Source organism: Lynx rufus, unplaced genomic scaffold (genome assembly GCF_022079265.1).
Source record: "Lynx rufus isolate CCGP_SWC_20201006 ecotype Redwood Valley unplaced genomic scaffold, mLynRuf1.p SCAF_1, whole genome shotgun sequence".
In the NCBI taxonomy this organism is placed as follows: Eukaryota; Metazoa; Chordata; class Mammalia; order Carnivora; family Felidae; genus Lynx; species Lynx rufus.
The window spans coordinates 11562128-11582634 of NW_025814823.1; the positions used below are offsets into that span (position 1 = coordinate 11562128).

Consider the following 20507-nt stretch of genomic DNA (forward strand, 5'->3'; position numbering starts at 1 on the left):
TATATTTGTTTTGTTGGCTTAAAATCCAGCTAACCTCCCTGCCCTTAACTCTGGCATTCCCAAACACCTTTACTCTATCTCTCTTTTCTCTTTTCCAGAGAACTTATCACCTCCTAACATAATATCCAGTTTCCTTATACTTTACATCTGCTTCCCTACCTGTGGCATACAAGGTCCATGAGGGCACGATCTTTGTTTCGTTTTCAGTAATTATTCTCAAGTACCTAGGAGACTGCCCAAAATATAGTAAGTACTCAATAAATATTTGTTGAATGAGTAAATGAAGGGAAAGTGTATTTTTTATATCTATTCATGTTTATATACAGACTTAATCCATTCCTTTTAACTGCTATGTAGTTATCAGCAAACGTAGCTAACATTTTACTGTGTTCCAACACTATTCTCATGGCTTTACATTTCTCATATAATGCTCAAATAGACCTGTGAGATAAGTACTGTATTGTTAGTAACCCCTATGCTACAGATGAAGCAACTGAGACCAGTGAGTGGATACAAAATCAAGGTACAGAAATTGGTCGTGTTTCAGGGCACCTGGGTGGCTCAATCGGTTAAGTGTCCCACTCTTTATTTCGGTTCAGGTCATGATCTCAGGGGTCCTGAGATTAAACCCCATGTTGGCTCCACCCTGGGCCTGGAGACTGGAGCCTGGTTAAGATTCTCTCTCCCTTTCCCTCTGCCCCTCCCGACTTGCACATGCACTCTCTCTCAAATAAAAGAAAAGAAGTAAGTAAGTAAGTAAGTAAATAAATAAATAAATAACATTGGTTGTTTCTATATAGTAATAACAAAACATCTGAAAAAGGAATAAAGAAAACAATCCTGTTCACAATAGTGTTAGAAACAATAAAATATTCGGGAGTAAATTTAACCAAGGAGGTTAAAGATCTAAAAATAAAAGACATAAAACATGGCATCAAAAACATAAAACATGGGTGGGGGGACTTAAAAAAAAATGTAGTGCTTTTATTTCATTTTTTTTAGTTCCAAGATTTTATTTAAATTCAAGTTTGTTAACATATAGTGTGGTATTGGTTTCAGGAGTGGAATTTAGTGATCCATCACTTATATACCACACCCAGTGCTCATCCAAAAAAGTGCCTTCCTTAATGCCCATCACCTATGTAGCCCATCCCCCCACCCAACTTTCCTCCAGCAACCCTCAGTTTGTTCTCTTAAGAGTCTCTTAAGGTTTGCCTCCCTCTCTGTTTTTATCTTATTTTATTTTTCCTTCCCTTCCCCTATGTTCATCTGTTTTGTTTCTTAAATTCCACATATGAATGAAATCATATGGTATTTATCTTTCTCTGACTTATTTTGCTTAGCACAATACACTTGAGTTCCATCCACATCATTGCAAATGGCAAGATTTAATCTTTTTTTGATGGCTGAGTAATATTCCATTGTGTGTGTGTGCACACACACACACACCACTTCGTCTTTATCCATTCATCAGTCAATGGACATTTGGATCTTTCCCTTTTTTTTTTTTTTTGAGGGAGAGGGGGTGGTGAGTGCCTGCATGCAAGCAGAGTAGGGGCAGAGAGAGAGGGAGAGAAAGAATCTTAAGCAGGCTCCATGCCCAGCACACAATCCCAAGACCATGAGATCATGATCTGAGCCAAAATCAAGAGTTGGACATTTAACTGACTAAGCCACCCAGGCACCCCTGGGCTTTTTACGTAATTTGGCTATTGTTGATAGTGCTGCTATAAATATTGTATTTGCCCTCAGTATTTTTGTATCCTTTCAATAAATACCTAGTAGTGTAGCTGATGGGTCGTAGATTAGCTCTATCTTTAACTTTCTAAGGAAACTCCAGGCTGTTTTCCAAGTGGCTGTACCTGTTTGCATTCCCACCAACAGTGTAAGAGGGTTCCCTTTCTGTGCATCCTCGCCAACATCTGTTGTTACCTAAATTGTTAATGTAGCCATTCTGACAGGTGCAAGGTGATATCTCATTGTAGTTTTGATATTATTTCCCTGATGGTGAGTAATGATGAGCATTTTTTCATGTGTCGGTCAGCCATTTGTATGTCTTCTTTGGAGAAATGTCTGTTTCTGTTTTCTGACCATTTCTTAGCTGGATTATTTATTTTTGGGGTGTTGAGTTTGATAAATTCTTTATAGATTGTAGGTATTAGCCCTTTATTGGATATGTCATTTGCAAATATCATCTCCATTCTGTGTAGGTTTCCTTTTAGTTTGGTTGATCATTTCCTTCACTGTACAGAAGCTTTTTATCTTGATGTGGTCCCAATAGTTCATTTTGCTTTTGTTTCCCCTGCCTCCAGAGACATATCTAGTAAGAAGTTCCTAAAGGTCAGAGAGTTGCTGCCTGTGTTCTCCTCTAGGATTTTGATGGCTTCCTGTCTTACACTGAGGTCTTTCATCCATCTTGAGTTTATTTTTGTGTATGCTATAAGTGGTCCAGTTTCATTTTTCTGCATGTCACTGTCCAGTTTTCCCAACACCATTTGCTGAAGAGACTGTCTTTTTTCCATTGTATATTCTTTCCTCCTTTGTCAAAGATGAGTTGACCATATACTTGTTCTATTTCTGGGTTCTCTATTTTGTTCCATTGGTATGTGTCTGTTTTTATGCCGGTACCATACTGTCTTGATGATTACAGCTTTGTAATACAGCTCAATTGTGAATTGTGTCCAGAATTGTGATGCCTCCCGCTTTGCTTGGCTTTTTCAACATCACTTTGGCTCATCAGGGTCTTTTCTGGTTTCATACAAATTTTAGAATTGTTTGTGCTAGCTCTGTGAAAAATCCTGGTGTTGACAGGGATTGCAAGATTTCTACACAGATTGCTTTGGATAGTATAGACATTTGAACAATATGTGTTCTTCCAATCCATGAACATGCAATGTTTTTCCATTTCTTTGTGTCTTCAATTTCTTTCATAGGTGTTCTATAGTTTTCAGAGTACAGATCTTTTGCCGCTTTTGTTAGGTTTATTCCTAGGTATCTTATGGTTTTTGGTGCAATTGTAAATGGGCTTGATTCCTTGATTTCTCTTTCTGCTGCTTCATCAATGGTGTATAGAAATGCAACAGATTTCTGTACATTGATTTTATATCCTGTGACTTCACTGAATTCATGTATCAGTTCTAGCAATTTTTTGATGGAGTCTTTCAGGTTTTCCATGTAGAGTATCATGTCATCTGCAAAGAGGGGAAGTTTGACTTCCTCCTTGCCTATTTGGATGCCTTTTCTTTTTGTTGTCTGGTTGCTGAGGCTGGGACTTCCAACACTATGTTGAACAATAGTGGTGAGAGTGGACATTCCTGTTGTGTTCATGACCTTAGGGGAAAGTTCTCAGTTTTTCCCCATGGAGGATGATATTAGCTGTGGGTCTTTTCTATATGGCTATTATGATGTTGAGGTATGTTCCTTCTTATCCCTACCTTTTTGAATGTTTTTATCAAGAAAGTGCTGTATTTTGTCAAATGCTTTTTATGCATCTATTGAGGGAATCATATAGTTCTTATCCTTTCTTTAATTAATGTGGTGTATCACATTGATTGATTTGCAGATTTTGAACCACCCCTGCATCCAAGGAATAAATCCCACTTGATTGTGGTGAATAATTCTTTTAATGTATTATTGGATTTGATTCACTAGTATCTTGTTGAGAATTTTTGCATCCATATTCATCAGGGATATGGGTCTGCAATTCTTTTTTTGAGGTCTTTGGTTTTAGAATCAAGGTAATACTGGCTTCATAGAATGAGTTTGGAAGTATTCTTTCCATTTTGTTTTTTTGAACAGTTTCAAAAGAATAGGTATTAACTCTTCTCTAAATGTTTGGTATAATTCCCTTGGGAAGCCATCTGGCCCTGGACTTATTTGTTGGGAGATTTTTGATTACTGATCCAATTTCTTTACTGGCTATGGGTCTGCTCAAATTTTCTATTTTTTTCCTGTTGCGGTTTTGGTAGTTTATATGTTTCTCAGAATTTATCCATTTCTTCCAGACTGCCCAATTTGTTGGCATATAATTGTTCATAATATTCTCTTATAATTGTTTGTATTTCTGTGGTATTGGTTGTGATCTCTCCTCTTTCATTCGTGATTTTGTTTATTTGGGTCTTTTTTCTTTCCTGTTTGATAAGTCTGGCTAGGGGTTTATCAGTAAAGTCCAAAGCCAGCAGAAGAAGGGAAATAATAAAGATTAGAGCAGAAATAAATTACATAGAATAAAATAGAAAATGTAGTGTTTTTAGAATGTGTTAGAACTTAAGTGATTATCATCTGAAAAATAAATCTATATATATATATAGACCTATATATATATAGGTCTACATATAAGAACCCCATCATAACCACAAATAAAAAACCTACAATAGAAACATTAAAAAATGAAGAGAAAGGCCCCAAAACACTAAAGAAACCATCAAACAACAAGAGACCAAGAAACAGAGAACACAAAAACAACCAGAAAAAAAAAATGTAAATGGCAGTAAGTACATACCTACCAATAATTACTTTAAATGGGCTAAATGCTCCAATAAAATTACATAGGGTGGCTGAGTGGATTTTTGAAAAATCTATAGGGGGAGCCCAGGTGGCTCAGCTGGTTGAGCGTCTGGCTCTTGATTTCAGCTCAGGTCATGATCTCCCAGTTTTGGGATTGAACTCCTCATCAGACTCTGTACTGACAGCGTGGAGCCCGCTTGGGATTCTCTCTCTCCCTTTCTCTCTGCCCCTCCCCTGCTCACAGAAGCGCCTTCGCTCTCATGCTCTCTCTCTCTGAAAATAAATATTTTATAACATATCTAGGGGCTCCTGGGTGGCTCAGCTGGTTAAGCGTCTGACTTCGCCTCAGGTCATCATCTTGCAGTCCATGCATTCAAGCCCCGTGTCAGGCACTGTGCTGACAGCTCAGAGCCTGGAACCTGCTTCAGATTCTGTGTATCCTTCTCTCTCTGCCCTTCCCCCACTCACACTCTTTCTCTCAAAAATAAACATTAAAAAGTATTTATAAAACTATATGCTGGGGGCGCCTGGGGTGGCTCAATTGGTTAAGTGGCCGACTTCGGCTCAGGTCATGATCTCGCCGTCCGTGAGTTCGAGCCCCACATCAGCTCTCTGCTGACAGCTCGGAGCCTGGAGCCTGTTTCAGATTCTGTGTCTCCTTCTCTCTGACCCTCCCCCGTTCATGCTCTGTCTCTCTCTGTCTCAAAAAAAATGAATAAACGTTAAAAAAAAAAAAGACTTGAAAAAAAAAATATGCTGCCTACAAGAGACTCACTTTAGCTCTAACGACACACAGACTGAAAATGAAGAGATGGAAAAAGACATTCCATGCCAAGGGAAAAGAAAGTTGGAATAGCCATACTCATATCAAATAAAACCAACTTTGAAACAAAGACTGTAACAAAAGACAAAGAAAAGACTTTATATAACGATAGAGGTGTCAATCCAAGAAGAAAACAGAACTTTCATAAATATTTATGCATCAAAATAAATAGAGGCGCCTAGAGGCGCCTGGGTGGCTCAGTCAATTAAGCACCCAACTTCGGTTCAAGTCATGATCTCACAGATCCTGAGTTTGAACCCCCATGGGACTCTGCTTACAGCTCGGAGGCTGCTTTGGATTCTCTGTCTCCCTCTTTCTCTGCCCCTCCCCCACTTGTGCTCACTCTCACTTTCTCTCTCTCTCAAAAATAAATAAGTAAACATTTAAAAAAAAATAGGAGGACCTAAATAGATAAAGCAAATATTTACAGACAAAAAGGGAAAAACTGACAGTGATACAATAATACTGGGGACTTTAATGCCCCACTTACATCAATGAATAGATCATCCACACAGAAAATCAATAAAGAAACATTGGCCTTAAACAACACATCAGACCAGATGGGTTTAATATACAGAACATTGCATCCAAAAACTGCAGAATATACATTCTCTTCAAGTGCGCATGGGACACTCTCATAGACATATCATATGTTAGGCCACAAAACAAGTCTCAATAAATTCAAGAAGACCTAAGTCATATCAAGCATCTTTTCTGGTAACAACGGCATGAAGTTAGAAATCAATTAAGAGAAGAAAACTGGAAAAAACACAAACATTTGGAGACTAAACAGCATGCCACTAACCAAGCAATGGGTCAATGAATACATCAATAAGAAAATCAAAAAATACCTTGAGACAATTTAAAATGGAAATACAACTTTCCAAATCTATGGGATACAGCAATAGCTGTTCTAAGAAGGACATTCATAGCAATACAGACATATTTCAAGAAATAAGAAAAATCCCAAATAAACAATCTAAATTTACACCTAAAGGAACTAGAAAAAGAAGAAAAAAACAAGACCCAAAGTTAGTAGTAGAAGCAAGGAAATAATTAAGCTCAGAGTAGAGATAAATGAAATAGAGACTAAAAAGGATAATAGAAAAGATCAATGAAAGTAATAGCGGGTTCTTTGAAAAGATACACAAAATCAATAAACTTCATCAAGAAAAAAAGATTTACCAGACTCCTCCAGAAAACAAGAGAAAGGACCCAAATCAATAAAATAAGATACTAAAGAGAAGTTACAACCAACATCACAGAACTGCAAAGAATTATAAGAGACTATCACAAATAATTATATGCCAACAAACTGGACAACCTAGAAGAAATGGACAAATTCATAGAAACACACAACCTTCCAAAACTGAATCAGGAAGAAACAGAAAATCTGAATAGACCAATTACAAGTTATGAAAATGAATCAGTAATTTAAAAACTCCCAAAAAACAAAATTCCAGGACCAGCTTCACAGGTGAATTTTACCAAACACTTAAAGAAGAGTTAGTGTTTATCCTTCTCAAATTGTTCCAAAAATTAAAGAGGAAGTAACAATTCCAAACTCATTTTATCCTGATAGCAAAATCAGACAAAGACACCACAAAAGAAAGAAAATCTCAGGCCAGTATCCCTGATGAACATAGATGCAAAAATCCTCAACAAAATATTAGCAAACCACATTTGACAATATATTAAAAAGATCAAACACTATGGTCAAGTAGGATTTATTCCAGGGTTGCAAGGATGGTATACCATCGGCAAATCAATCAATGTGATATGCCACATTAACAAAGTAATAAAAATCATATGACCATCTAATTAGAGAATAAGCTAACTTATTAGTTACAGAATAAGAACTTGACGAAATTCAACATCCATTTTTATCCTCCTGGCCACTAGGCACCATGATAGCTAGCCTGTGTGGCCCAAGCAAGGTCTTTCAGGCATTAGGCTGGGCAGCCCTCCTTGGGGTCCCAGACATGAGGCCAAGAACACAGCTGAAAGTGGAGGCCTGGTATGTGGATCCTGGAGGGAGACCATAGGATGAGATGGTCCAGGCCCCAGGGGGGATGGGAAGAACCTGCAGCAGGAGGGCCAAACTGTAGGTGGCCCTTGTCTCACTCCAGTGCTTGCCTTGGGTTGTACCTTCAACATCCATTTATAATTCAAAACTTCCAAAAAGGAACATAATACCTCAACATAATAAAGGCCATATATGATAAATCGACAGCATGATAAACATCATGCTCAATGGTGAAAAGCTAAAAGCTTTCCCTCTAAGATCAGGAACAAGACAAGTTCTTGCCCCTCTTGCCACTTTCATTCAACAGAGTGCTGGAACCCCTAGCTACAGCAATCAGATAAGAAAAATAAAATGCTTGATTCAAAATGTTAAGGAAGAAGTAAAACTGTCACTATTTACAGATGACATGATACTATATAAAGAAAACCCTAAAGACTCCACCAGAAAAAACTATCCGAATAAATGAATTCAGTAAAGTTCCAAAATACAAAATTAACACGCAGAATTGGTTACATCTGTATATACTAATAATGAGCTATCAGAAAGAAAAATGAAGAAAATCTTATTTACAACTTCATCAAAAAGAATAAAATACCTGGGGATAAATTTAACATAGTAGGTTAAAGACCTGTACTCTGAAAACTGTAAAAAGATTTTATTGATGAAAGAAATTGAAGACAACACAAATAATGGAAAGATACAATGTGATCATGGGTTGGAAGAGTTAATATTGTCAAAATGTCTATACTACCCAAAGCGATCACAGATTCAATACAATCCCCATCAAAATACCAATAGTATTTTTCACAGAACTAGAACAAATGATATTAAAATTTGTATGGAACACCAAAAGACCCCAAATAGCCAAAGCAATCTTAAGAAGGAAAAACAAAGCTGGAGGTATTATTCTCCCTGATTTCAAGCGACACTACAAAGCTATATTAATCAAAACAATATATTACCGGCACAAAACAGACACATAGATCAATGAAATATAATAGAGAGCCCAGAAATAAACCCACATTTGTATGACCAATTAATCTATAACAAAGGAGGCAAGATATACAATGGGGAAAAGACAGTCTCTTCAATAAATGATGCTGGAAAAACTGGACACCATATGCAAAAGAGTGAAACTGGACCATTTTCTTATACCATACATAAACTCAAGGTGGATTAAAGACTTGAATGTAACACCTGAAATCATAAAACTCCAAAAAGAAAATATAGGCAGTAAGCTCTTTGACACCATTCTTAGTAATATTTTTTTGGACTCGTGTCCTTAGGCAAGGGCAACAAAAGCTGTACCAAACAAATGTAATTACATCAAACTAAAAATCTTTTGCACATTGAGGGAAACCATCAACAAAATAAAAAGGCAAATCTACTGAATGGGAGAAGGTATTTGCAAGTCATACATCCAGTAAGAGGTTAATATCCAAAATGTATAAAGAACTTACACAACTTATTATAAAAAAAAAAATCTCATTTAAAAATGGGCAGAGGACTTGAATAGATTGTTCTCCAAAGAAGACCTACACTAACATGAAACAGGTGAAATATGAAAGGTGCTCAACATCACTAATAATCAGGGAAATGTAAATAAAACCATAATGAGATATCACCACACACCAGGCATAATGGCCATTATCACACAGAAATAAAAGATTTTTATTTTTTTAGTAAGGTAAGGATGTGGATAAAAGGACCCTCAGACACTGCTGGTGGGATTTTAAGTTGGTGCAGCCACTGTGACAAATAGTATGGAGGTTCTTCAAAAAATTAAAAATAGAACTACCATATGATCCAGCCATTCCACTTCTGGAAGAAAACAAAAACACCAATTTGAAGAGATATATGCATCCCCATGTTCACTGCAGCATTTTTTACAATAGACAAAATATGAAACCAGCCTAAGCGTCCATAAACAGATGAATGTATAATGAAGATGTGGTGTATATATGAAATATTAGCCGTAAAAAGAATAAAATCTTCCCATTTGTGACAACATGGATGGACCTAGAGGCTATAATGCTAAGTGAAATAAGTCAGACAGAGAAAGACAAATACAAAAATGATTTCACTTATATGTGGAATCTAAACAACAAAACAAATGTCATATGTCAACGATATCTCATTAAAGCTGGAAAAAAACAAAGACCCTTGAGTGCTACAGCTAGATTAAAACCTAGACTTCCGGCCCCAGAGCTGCACACTAAACCACTACACGTGAGTGCTATAAAACAAACAAACCACATTCATTTATCCTTTTCTCTAGTGACATTTAGGTTGTTTGCAGTTTTCCTTACTATGAACAAGTTTCAATGAACATCATTGTGCCTATCTCCCTTCGCATGCATACGTTGAACGTTTCCTGAGGCTATATACATCAAGAGGAGTAGCTATGGGATCCTTTTTTGTTTTTTGAAAGAACAGAGCAGGTGTTGTTTAAAAGTTTCTTCCTTTCAGAAAAATGTTTTTCTCTGATAGAATATATGTTCCATGAAGGCAGGAATGTTTTGTTCACTGCTGTATTCTAAGCAAATAGAAGAATGTCAAGCACATGAGACATACTCAATAAACACCTGCTGAAGATATGAATGGTTCTGGAATATTAAGCTCTATTTCCTTAATTATGCAAACTCATTTTATATAGCCCCAAACTGTATGAGGAGAATTTCTAGTTACTCATCTTTGTACATTGAGAATTTTACCTAACCCTTGGGTTTACCCCCAAAAGGGACTGGAAGAGAGGATTCTTCTTGGATCCCAGTACTTCCTCTGATGTTACTGATATTCTTTTCAAGGATTTTATTTCTTTTTTAGTGTTTATTTTTTTATTTTCAGAGAGATAGAGAGCGAGCAGGGGAGGCACAGAGAGAGAGAATCCCACGCAGGCTCTGTGCCGTCAGTTTCCCAGGAACTCTGAAATAATGACCTATGCCGAAACCAAGAGTAAGATGCTCAACCAACTGAGCCAGCCAGGTGCCCCCTCCTCGAGGGCTTTAAACTGGGAAGTAGGGAACAAGTTCTATGACCCAACACCCTGAAGAGAATGGGGAGGGAACCATGGCTGTTAATGACTTGGGACAGTTTCCCCTGAGGCCTGGTGTGGCTTGACCTTGTTGGTGCTTCCAAACACCATGTCAAAGCTGAACCTTGCCCTATTGGAAAGAGTTGGAAAGATGCAACTCAACCACTGCCAGCCCCATGGATACCACCAAGCCACCGTGGCTAAGGAGACTGCAGCAAGGAGTTCCCAGTCTGTCCTACTGCTCCCTCTTGCTCTTACCCCTCGCCTCCAAAGGAGGGCATGTGAATGCCTACCAGACTCCCAGATAGCCCTCAAGGGCCAGTGCATCCCACTCCACTCTACCTATGAGAACTCCCTTTTTTTGCATGTGAACAACTCCCTTCTGTAGAATCTGGCAATGGTACAGGTGTCCCCATGTTTCTATTGTTGGTCACTTCAGCCATGCTCAGAATAGGAGGAATCAGAAGCACACCTACCTCAGTGTTAACTTGTTTTTTGCTGTGTTTTCCCAAGATGTCCTAAGTCAGTTATAGACAACAGAACAGTGGTTGAACGGAAAACCGTTGGCTGCTGCTTCTCTGTGAAAGCAGCTGCATCTTTGATTCTAATTTTTAAGCCCCTCTTTAGTGTGACTCCTGGGTGGTGAAGGTGGCACATCCAACATCTTCACGTGTAAAACACAGGAAGGATTTTCTTGTGTACCGATGGAAGAGGACTTTGGAGCAGATGGCTGTACCTACGCTTTGTTTCTCTCATCTATTCTCCACAGCCCATTCATTCTTTTACACCTCTCTTTGTGTGAATAATCTCCTTTTCACTTTTGTGCTTTACTCGAGTCCCATGCTGACAACTGAGCTGGCAACTGTTAGGAAGCTTCTGGCACTGACAAATCCATCAAATATTTAGTGACGTAGGCCTACTAGGTGCCAGACCTTCTCTCAGAAGCTGAAGAAAAAATATTTCCTGATATCAAGGAGCTCACAACACGTCTCACAAAGCTACCTTCTAGTAAAATAAATAGATAATAAATAAGTAACCATATGTCGGGGGGTGCTAGTGTAAGGGAGAAAAGGAAGTCAAAGTACAGGGCAAAGAATGCTGGAGAGGTGCTACTTTCGAGAGCAGAGAAAGCCCCTCTTAAAATATCCTTAAAAAGTGTGAAAAAGAACATTGAAATATCCTCACTATACAATCATGCCTCAACAGGATTCCCTAGTAACTATGAAAAGCAGATGTATGTGTGTTTGTTCATGAACATCCCTAGTAGGTAAGACCACTTTGTGTATTACAAAATCTGGAATCTCAGGACCAAGTGCATGATTCTCTGATTCTAATTTCCTCGCTTATAAAATGAAATCAACCATATCGTAGGGTTATTATAAAGATCCAATAAGCCAGCGTCTATAAACTGCCAAGCATACAGTTAGCACTCAATAAATGTACACTTTCTTTCCTTTCTCCCTTCTCTTTTCCCGGCTCTTACCTTGATAAAACCAGATAGCCTTCTCCCCAAGTCATACACATGATGCCATAGAGATCCTTATGAAGGAACAATCAGAAATTAGGTCAGTTTTTCCTTATTGTACAATGTCCTCAATCCATAGAGCCTAGGTCTCTTTAGATAATGTGGAGTGAAAACAAACAATTCCTTATTGGGTTCCTCTAGAGTCTGAATGGGCCTAGAATGGTGCCACTAAATAGAGAAGAGTTCATTGAAATGCCAAGAGGGAACTAAGTCACTAGATTGAATTACAAATGTCTTATCCTGTGAGTAGATGAGGAAGGGGCTTCAGACCCTCGGGGGTTGGATATTGACTACATTTCTCTCCAACATACCATAATCAGGATAAATATGAGTACTTATTAAAAAATCTAAATCATCCCCTCCCATTGTCCCAGTGGTACCACATTAATAAAGAAAATTAATTCCCTGGTATTTTTTATAGCCAAAGAAATATATCATCAATAATGACAAATAATAAAAGGTGACTTTCTTACTCTAAGAGTTAATCCAGGTAAACTTAGCCTTTTTAATAGACCACGTAAACGTTTTTTAATTAAACAACAAATTCAAAACCAACTTCATTAGTCTTTCACCAGGTCACTCCCAGTGGCCTCTTCCTTTGGTGCAGAAGTAAAAGCTCTGCACTAGAAATAGGAAGTCATCCCTGTGACCCTGATCAAGATGTCTAACTTCTCAGTGTCTTAGGCTTGGATTAGGTTAAGGGAACATCTTGTGCATGTCTGAGATCTTCCTATGAACACATTCTTCCCCTTTCATTTCTTCCTCTATTTCTACTGCTTCTCTAGTCATAAACCACACCTGCAATATTATCTTGGTCCAATTCAGCAGCGTGTTCTTCTACTTTCCCAATGGCTCCAGGACTACGATGGTGGAGAATCTCCTGTATAGCTGGGCAGCCTTTCCACCAAGTAATTATAAACACATATCGCACTGTATATTCTTCCTCCCTGTGAAACATTTAAAGCACAGTCCTTATTCATATTCATAGTCCTTATAGTCCTTATAGTCTACAAGCCTATAGTCCTTATAGTCCTTATTCATCCCAACCTCCAGAGAGAGGTGTTGTAAGGACTCTCAGAAGGAGCTCAGCAGAGAAGCTTAAAACCCACCTTAGGAAAATCATTCAAAATGTAAAAAAACTAGTAGTTTCTCCAAGTAGACTTCAGCGAATAAAGATCTGATATGTCCACCTACCTGATCCTTTATTTTCATATACACAGACTTGGAATACCGCAAACTTTCTATTTTGACCTTGCTTTTATTTATAAGAGCCCTGGCCTCATAAATAAAAATGCATGGCCCAAGCCTGCTGGCCGGGTAGGCCGTGGAGCACAGTATGCTTTGGGCTTTAACCTCTTACTACTACAGTTAGCTAACTTAACTGATCCCTTCTCACTGCTTCCCACACGTCACCGTGTCCGCTGGCAAAGTATACCTTCGTCCTTGCCTCTGTCTTATCATTGTGTCACATCAGGAAAGCATCCTCTCACTTCCTTGGAAAGTTTAGTGCCAAAAAATAATGAAACGGTATCTCACTTAGTGGAAAATTTCATGTTATCCAGAGACACGAACAAAAGAAAAGATAGCTGTCGGCAAACATCCTTTGCGCCTGACTGAATCCATGTTGCAAACCATTTGTGACACTGCCAAAGGGAACCGGAACATGGCAAAAGATGCAACATGTACTAGAGCCTGGTTCCTAGACTTTGACTGAAATGTAAAGATTTAAAGAAATTCCAGGTAACTGACATAAGGTTGACAACACTTTTCAAACAAGGCCTAAAAACAGAAGGAAAGACCACCCTTTACTCTTGCCATTTCCTTTCAAATGGACAATTTAGTGGTATATCCATGAAATGGAATATTAATCAGCCATAAAAAGTAATGAGGTTCTGATACAGGCTACCACCTAGAAGAACCTTGAAAACATTAAGCCAAATGAAATAAACCAGACACAAAAAGACAAATATTGTTATGATTCCACTTACATGAGGTATCTAGAGTAGTAAAATACATAATGACAGAAAACAGATCAGAGGTTACCAGGGGCTAAGGAGAAGCAGGGATGGGGAGTTATTGCTTAATGGGTAGACTTTCTTGAAATAGATACTGGTGATGGTTGCCCAACATCATATAATTAATGCCACTGAACTGCACACTTAAAAAATGGTTAAAATGGCCCCAAAGGGGGGATATTTTCACACACACACACACACACACACACACACACACACACTGCAAAGCATAGAGGGAAATAGTCCACAGATGCTTTCATTGATGTAAGAGGAAAGGATAGATGCAGATCCAGGTGAGTTTTTCAGTGCAGCTGTGGAAACAGATAGTTCTGGATCATCTGCTGAGAGTGAAAGGGTCTTGGGACTGGAATCCTATTTCTTCTATCAACTCGGTGTACTCCTTTGTGCAGGTTTTGATGTTTCCGGTGATCTGGCTCTGTGTTAACCTAACCAACACATTCACAGATATGAACCGTCCACGCAGTCAAGCCATCCTCCTCACTAGCCTAGAACACCCAGCTCTCCCAATTCATGTCGCTAATCCTTTTTCTTTGTTCAGCCATATCCTCCCCATCGTCAAGGCCAGCTCAATAACCATTCCCACGTGGCAGAGACGATCTCTCCCATAGTTTTCCTATCTTCCTAACCATCCTCAGTGACCGACCTGGTCTTGAACACCAAAAGCATATAAAATGCTCTTCCCCGTCAGAGCTCACTTACCCACAGTAGTGTATTGATTATTGTTTTCCATCTGTTAGTCTTTTGTGAGCTCCTTCTCTTAATCTTATTTATTGAGCAAGTACTAATAGTCTTTTAAGTACCCAGCAACTGCTATTATTGTTGATTAGTGAATAATTAACAAGAGTTAGTATTTATGTAGCCCACGAATTCCACAGTGCTTTCACACATATAATTATAGGATCACTGTTTACCATAGTATCTTAAATCCCCAACAAAAAACTTATTAATGAAATATTAGCTCCATTTGAATGAAAAAGAACCTGAGGTGTCAAAGAATCAAGTGGCGCATGCTAGTTCATATGCTAATAATTAATAAAATATTTAATAATTACTTGATAACAAAATTAATAACAATAAGTAATTACAATCAATCTTGTGTATTAAAAAAGTCTCCTACTATATTTCCAACTAAGAATAAACCTAGGAAAAATTTTTCATATAGAGAATGACACATTTATTGTGTTATTTAGTAAGTGTTTTGTCACACAACCTGAGTCTATCTAGCCAAGTCATTCCACAAACTATTTTCAACTTTAAAAAGTTAACAAGTAACACATATTTGTCATAGAAAAATGAGAAAGTAAGTCTGGTAGGAAAAGTCCATAATCCTACTATCTAATGTCAACAACCACCAACAGATACCTTTTTACACATTTCATGTGAGTATATGTAGACAGACCCTCTTTCTTTGAACAGAAAATGGGATTTCTGATAGACAGCTTTGTTATTAGGCTTTTTAACTTAACGGGGGGAATGAATATATTTGCATGTCAAATATATCTATGTTCCCATTAATGACTGCATGACTTATAAGCTAATCCTCTATTTCTGTATGTTTAAGTTGGCTCACATTTTTTTTTCTATCATATAAAAAACTCTGTGATGAACACTCCCCTATGTTCATGAGCTTGTCCAATTACTACCTTAGGATGAATTCCTGGAAGTAGGAATTACAGGTCAATGGTAAGAAACTATTTTTGAAATGTTTGTGGTTTGTGTTTTGTTTTGTTTTCCATGAAATAGAGGTGATAAAACAGATTTAGGGGGCATGCTAAGTTTTTAGTATTCTGTTGTACTCAAATTTTTTTTAAACCTGGTAAAACTCTGTTTTTTAAATATGTCCAAAGAATTTAAATAGAAGGTTTCAACATTCAAGCCCCTTCAAACTATAAAAACATATTGGTTGAAAAGCATAAAAATCTAACAGTGATTTGGAAGACAAGACATATCCTAATTTCAATAACTTTTATTATTTCTTTAATCAAATGAGAAATAACAGCAGAAAAAGAAGAACCCACATTTGTAAAAACGATCTCCTCCAATTTTTTTAATTTTTATTTTTCGGATTCAAAAAATACATATTCATTATAGAAAATTTGGAAAATACATAGAAGAAAATATGAATTTCCAAGAATCCAACAATACATAAGAGAGCCTTACAGTTTTACTACTTTCTACACATGTGTACTTTTTAACAATTTGCCATTTTCCTTCTCTCGTCCACCCGACGCCCCAGAAGAGAGGCGAAGGCAGGTCCTTGAGGACCACGGCCTGTGACATCCACCATACCACTCTGTCTTTACTGCAGGCCTCCCTTCTTGCTGAGCTGTGGCCTGGTTCCTTGCTTACTCCCCAGACTGCTTTGTAAATGCACCGCCCACCCCCCAAAGTGCCAAGGCTCCTCTGCCTCCAGAAGTCCCAAGCGGGAGAACTCACAAAGTCAACTTCCAGCTAGCTGCCTGCTTCATTTCAGGGCCAGGCTTCTCCCAAGTGACACCTTGAAGATTTATCTCAGCTGATCAACGTCTGAAGCAGCAACTAATACCTCTTAAAATGTATATAGCACGTTAAAGTTTAGCGAGTTCTCTCACACACATTTAACCTCTGCAAGAGTCTTCTGAAGTGAACAGAGCAGATATTCTTATTTAACAGAGAAGGAAACAAGGTGCAGAGGAGCCGAGGAAAGATCATACATAGCTAGTGAGTGGCAGAGCTTGGACTGGAAGCCATAAATTGACTCCAAGGTCAGAGCTCTTTACCTAGCCATTAAACCGTGCTTAAGTCTGACAACTAGAAATTAAGAACCAGAAGGGTCTTCAACAGATCACCTCATCTAATCCCTTCTTAGTATTCACACACATAAGGAAAACGAGTCCCCGAGAAGCTAGGTGATTGCCGAAAGTCACCAGCTTTCGTGATGAAGAGAATCTAAAGGCACAATCTTCAGACTCCCAGGCCAGTGCTCACGCCAGTCGTCCCTAGAGAGATGTTCTTTAATAAGCTGGTCTCTCATCCGGTGTCTTCTGCTTAGCCAAATGTCAACCAGGAATTAAAATCCTAAAAGTGTAGAATGTTAGAGCCAGAAGGAACCTTAAAGACCACCCAGGCCAACCCACTCACTTTACAGATGAGGAGTCTAAGATCCAGAACCCATGGCTTCCAACATTCAATTCTATGCACTTTCCTTCCAACTCATCCTATCACTTCCCTTCTGAGTAGTTAAAAACAAAATCTGGCCAAAGATGTTTACTTCCTTCTTTGACATTCAGTGTGCCACAGGCCACAGATCAGCAAAGTCAAAGTGAAACTAAATGGGATTTGAATTCAGAAGATACTTAGTTTGTAACAGATGTACCCACCATGACTGTAGCATGAAATATCCAAGTTCTGCTGCGTTCTAAGCAGCCTCCCCCACTCTCCACCCTCCACCTCCATAACCAGACAGCAGGTCTACTGAAATGTGTGTGTCGTAGGAAAGGGCACCAATGACCCTTTGGAAGTCACCCATCCTTTAATCTGTGAAAATGTAGCAATATTGTTTGGCTAAAGACTTTTACTCCACGAATCAGCCAGGAATCCTGATTAAAGCTGGCAGCACATCACCAAGGCTGTCACAGTTCCTTGACCCCAGTGGACCCAGATCCTGTTCTCACCATCTTTGTATCATCTGTGTATCATCCAAATCAGCTCCTGAAAGTATGCTACCTTGATTCTCCTGTAGCAGGTCCATGGTTCTATGGCTAGCCTTCTTTCTCTAATGAGATGGAAAGCTCTTTGAGGGCAAGGCACTACTTCTGCCATTGCCCCTAGCTTCAAGAAACTTGAAGAAAGGTAAACAAAACCATGTGTAAAACCAAGCGCAGTCACAGAGGTGTAAACAGGCAGCCAAGGAGCCCAGAAGAGAGCATCTACTGGTGGGGAGGGGTAGCTGCTGGGTAAGGTAACGGATCCGAGCCTTAAAGGGCTAGTGGAATCAGTCGGGCAAAGGTAGGCGGAAGGCAAGCCAGGCAGGCGGGCCAGCGTCAGCAAAAGCAAGGAGAGAAAACAGTTCAACGTTGCCGGAGCATCAAGTGCAAGGCGGGGAGTGGTGGGAACTGAGGCTGTAGCGGTGGGCCCAGCTCCGAGGCGGCAGGCAACAAGCCCGCGTAATTCGCGCTGACCTGTACGCGGAGGGCCGCTTACGCAATTCGCGAGTAAACGAATTTGGGCGCCCATTACGAGGCTCTGTCAATGACCGCCAGCAGCGGCCGCGCCGGCCCCCTCCCCCTTGCACCTGTGCGCCTTCGCAGCTGCCAAAGCAAACGCGGCGCTGCCTTAATCCGCTAGATTTTCAACGCGGGCCGCACGCCCCCCCCCCCGCCCCCCGGCCGCGGCCACTGCTGCCTTGGGTCCCCCGCCCCCTGGCCCTCTCGCGTCTCCGCTCGGGTTTAAAACGCCTGTTGACGCACTGTGGCGAGTGCCTGCGCGCTAGCGGGCGGCCCCGCGGTTTTCTCTGCAGTCGCCACCGGGGTTCCTGAAGAAGAATCCCTGCGGGCCTCCCGACCCCGGGCTGGGGGCGGCCAAGGCTCCCTCGGCCCGGCTGGCCCGGGGCCTGGCTCGGCGGCCGGGCAGGGGCCGGTGCCATCTGGGGCTTGCGCAAGGCGCAGTGCCGAAATCCGTTCTCCCGGGAAAGCGCAGCATGGAAACAAACAGGACGGGCCGCCCTCCTCTCCCGGCCCGCGGCCAGGCGGGCACCGGGGACGGCGCGGGCTCCCCCGCAGCCGGGCTCGGGCCGGGGCCGGGGCCAGGACCCCGGGCGGGCGCGGCGGCGGCGGCGGCGGCGGGGGGTGGGGGGGGGGGGAACGGGGCGGAGCGGCTCGGGGCAGGGGCTCGCTCGGCCGGGGTCCGCGCGCCGGCGCCCAGGCCGATGTCATTACCTGGCCAGTGTAGTTTTCCCCGAGCCCGGGAGGCCTCGCAGGAGGTAGAGATGTTTCCTAAAGCTGTGGCGGCGCGGAGGTGTCCCACGCGGGGGCGGCGGGGCCGGCGGCCGAGGTTGCTGCTGCTGCTGCTGCTGCTGGAGGCTCAGCCTCCCAAAGGATTCAAGAAAACTCTCCTCCATGGGGTGGGGGCCGGCTGCGAGAGCCCCGGGTTTCCTTTCCTGAAGTCACGGTCTTGGCCAAAGCTGTTGTTTTTGTGGCTCTCCGGCCATGTGATAGATGGAGGGGCGGGCGCTCGGAGGCCAGCCCCTCCTTCCCACCCGACCGAACCGCGCTGCGTGGGAGGGGGCGTCCCTACCTGGAAAGCTGGGGACGCTGGGAGACTGGCAGCCAGGAAAACCTGAGTGACGCGCTCTCCCCGAGCCCCCCCCCCCCCCGCCCGCCCCGCTCTCGGACTCCCTCCCTTGCCTCTCGGTGCCCTTCTCCCAGTGGCGGGAGGGCCTGCCTGTTGGGACACTGGGACACTTCCCCCGGGCCGCCCGCCCTGGAAGTCAGGCTCTCTGCAACAGCCCTCCTCCACCCCACCCCCGACTGGCCTAGACCTTGAAAGTGAAATAATTTTAGTTGACGATTACAGAACGTGAACAGCATTTTGAATAGTTAACAGTAAAGTCCATTGTCCTCCCCAATTTGTGAGCACCAATATCTGGCTAGTGTCCCAGCTGCTAATACCACTGTCCCGGGCCTCTATCGTTTTGGGGTTTTTTTTTTAATCCTTCTTTATCAGCCTGCCAAAAAACATTCTTAGAAAGCTTTGCTGCCTCAACATAACTTTAAGTCTCTCCATTGGAAAAAGCACCCCTTAAAACTCAGATTGATCTATCAATAGTAGCATAAACTGGGGCTCACGGGAAGGAAAGACCATATTGCCCAGGTCACGGGAAGGAAAGACCATATTGCTTTACTTCCATCTGAAAAGACATGGCCTCCCCGGGAAAAGGAGCAGTCTACGGAAATCCTTTCTAGAGAAGTATCCAGAATTGAGTTCTAAGTTCCAGGAACTGGTGAGCGCCAGTTGGTTGATCACCATAGCACTCTCCAGTATTTCACACTCAAGAGTGTGACAGAGAGATCCTATTTTTTGAACCAAAATTCAAGACGCATGGACTGAAAGAGACAATATTAAAAATACCATGCTGGAAAGATCCAGGAGGTATGGTGGCTTTGGCTGTAATAATTATTGTAAAGTACATACATTTTGCTTTTGGCAGCCAAGGTATGAAAATTTTGAAAAGGAATTGTGAAGAAAAGCAACCTCCTTCTTAAACAAAATCCAGAGATTTCACAAGAAACTTTGGAAGGAAGGCCCAAGTAGGGAGGGGCTCTGTGCTGAGAATCCAACCTTGGGATTCCCCTGGAGGGGTGGGGGCAGGGAGATGAGCTGCTGTCCCTTGAAAATCCCTTCCTAGAATCAGAGGTAGGATCTTGACACTGCTGAGAAACATGAGAATTTCAAAAGCTGCTCTACATATTAGGGGAAAACCATAAGGAACAGAGAACACACATGACTCATAAAAATAGCGATGCTTTCATGTACATATCCCTTACTTCTGTGTGTTCTATCATACTTCTTACCAGAGT

At 41.1% G+C, this 20507-nt stretch overlaps 2 protein-coding genes across 6 annotated transcripts in view; both read right to left on the reverse strand.

The window, feature by feature from the left end:
* The window catches only part of N4BP2L1 (NEDD4 binding protein 2 like 1), a 32825-nt gene extending 13525 nt beyond the window's left edge, over nt 1-19300 (reverse strand). The window contains 5 exon segments of the mRNA XM_047078687.1: nt 160-200; nt 203-232; nt 11873-11928; nt 12713-12861; nt 18867-19300. Coding sequence (XP_046934643.1) covers nt 160-200; nt 203-232; nt 11873-11928; nt 12713-12861; nt 18867-19048 — 458 coding nt within the window. The 5' untranslated portion in view covers nt 19049-19300.
* Nucleotides 1-20507, reverse strand: part of N4BP2L2 (NEDD4 binding protein 2 like 2) — a 107356-nt gene that overhangs the window by 7100 nt on the left and 79749 nt on the right. The window contains exon 6 of one of the 5 annotated variants that reach the window (XM_047078647.1): nt 11960-12861. The exons of 1 other annotated variant lie outside the window; for it this stretch is intronic. The gene's annotated coding sequence lies outside the window, so the exon portion shown is untranslated. Of the gene's footprint in view, nt 1-11959; nt 12862-20507 lie in introns of those variants that run through there. 3 more of the 5 variants (XM_047078603.1, XM_047078631.1, XM_047078621.1) reach the window with 3 other exon arrangements.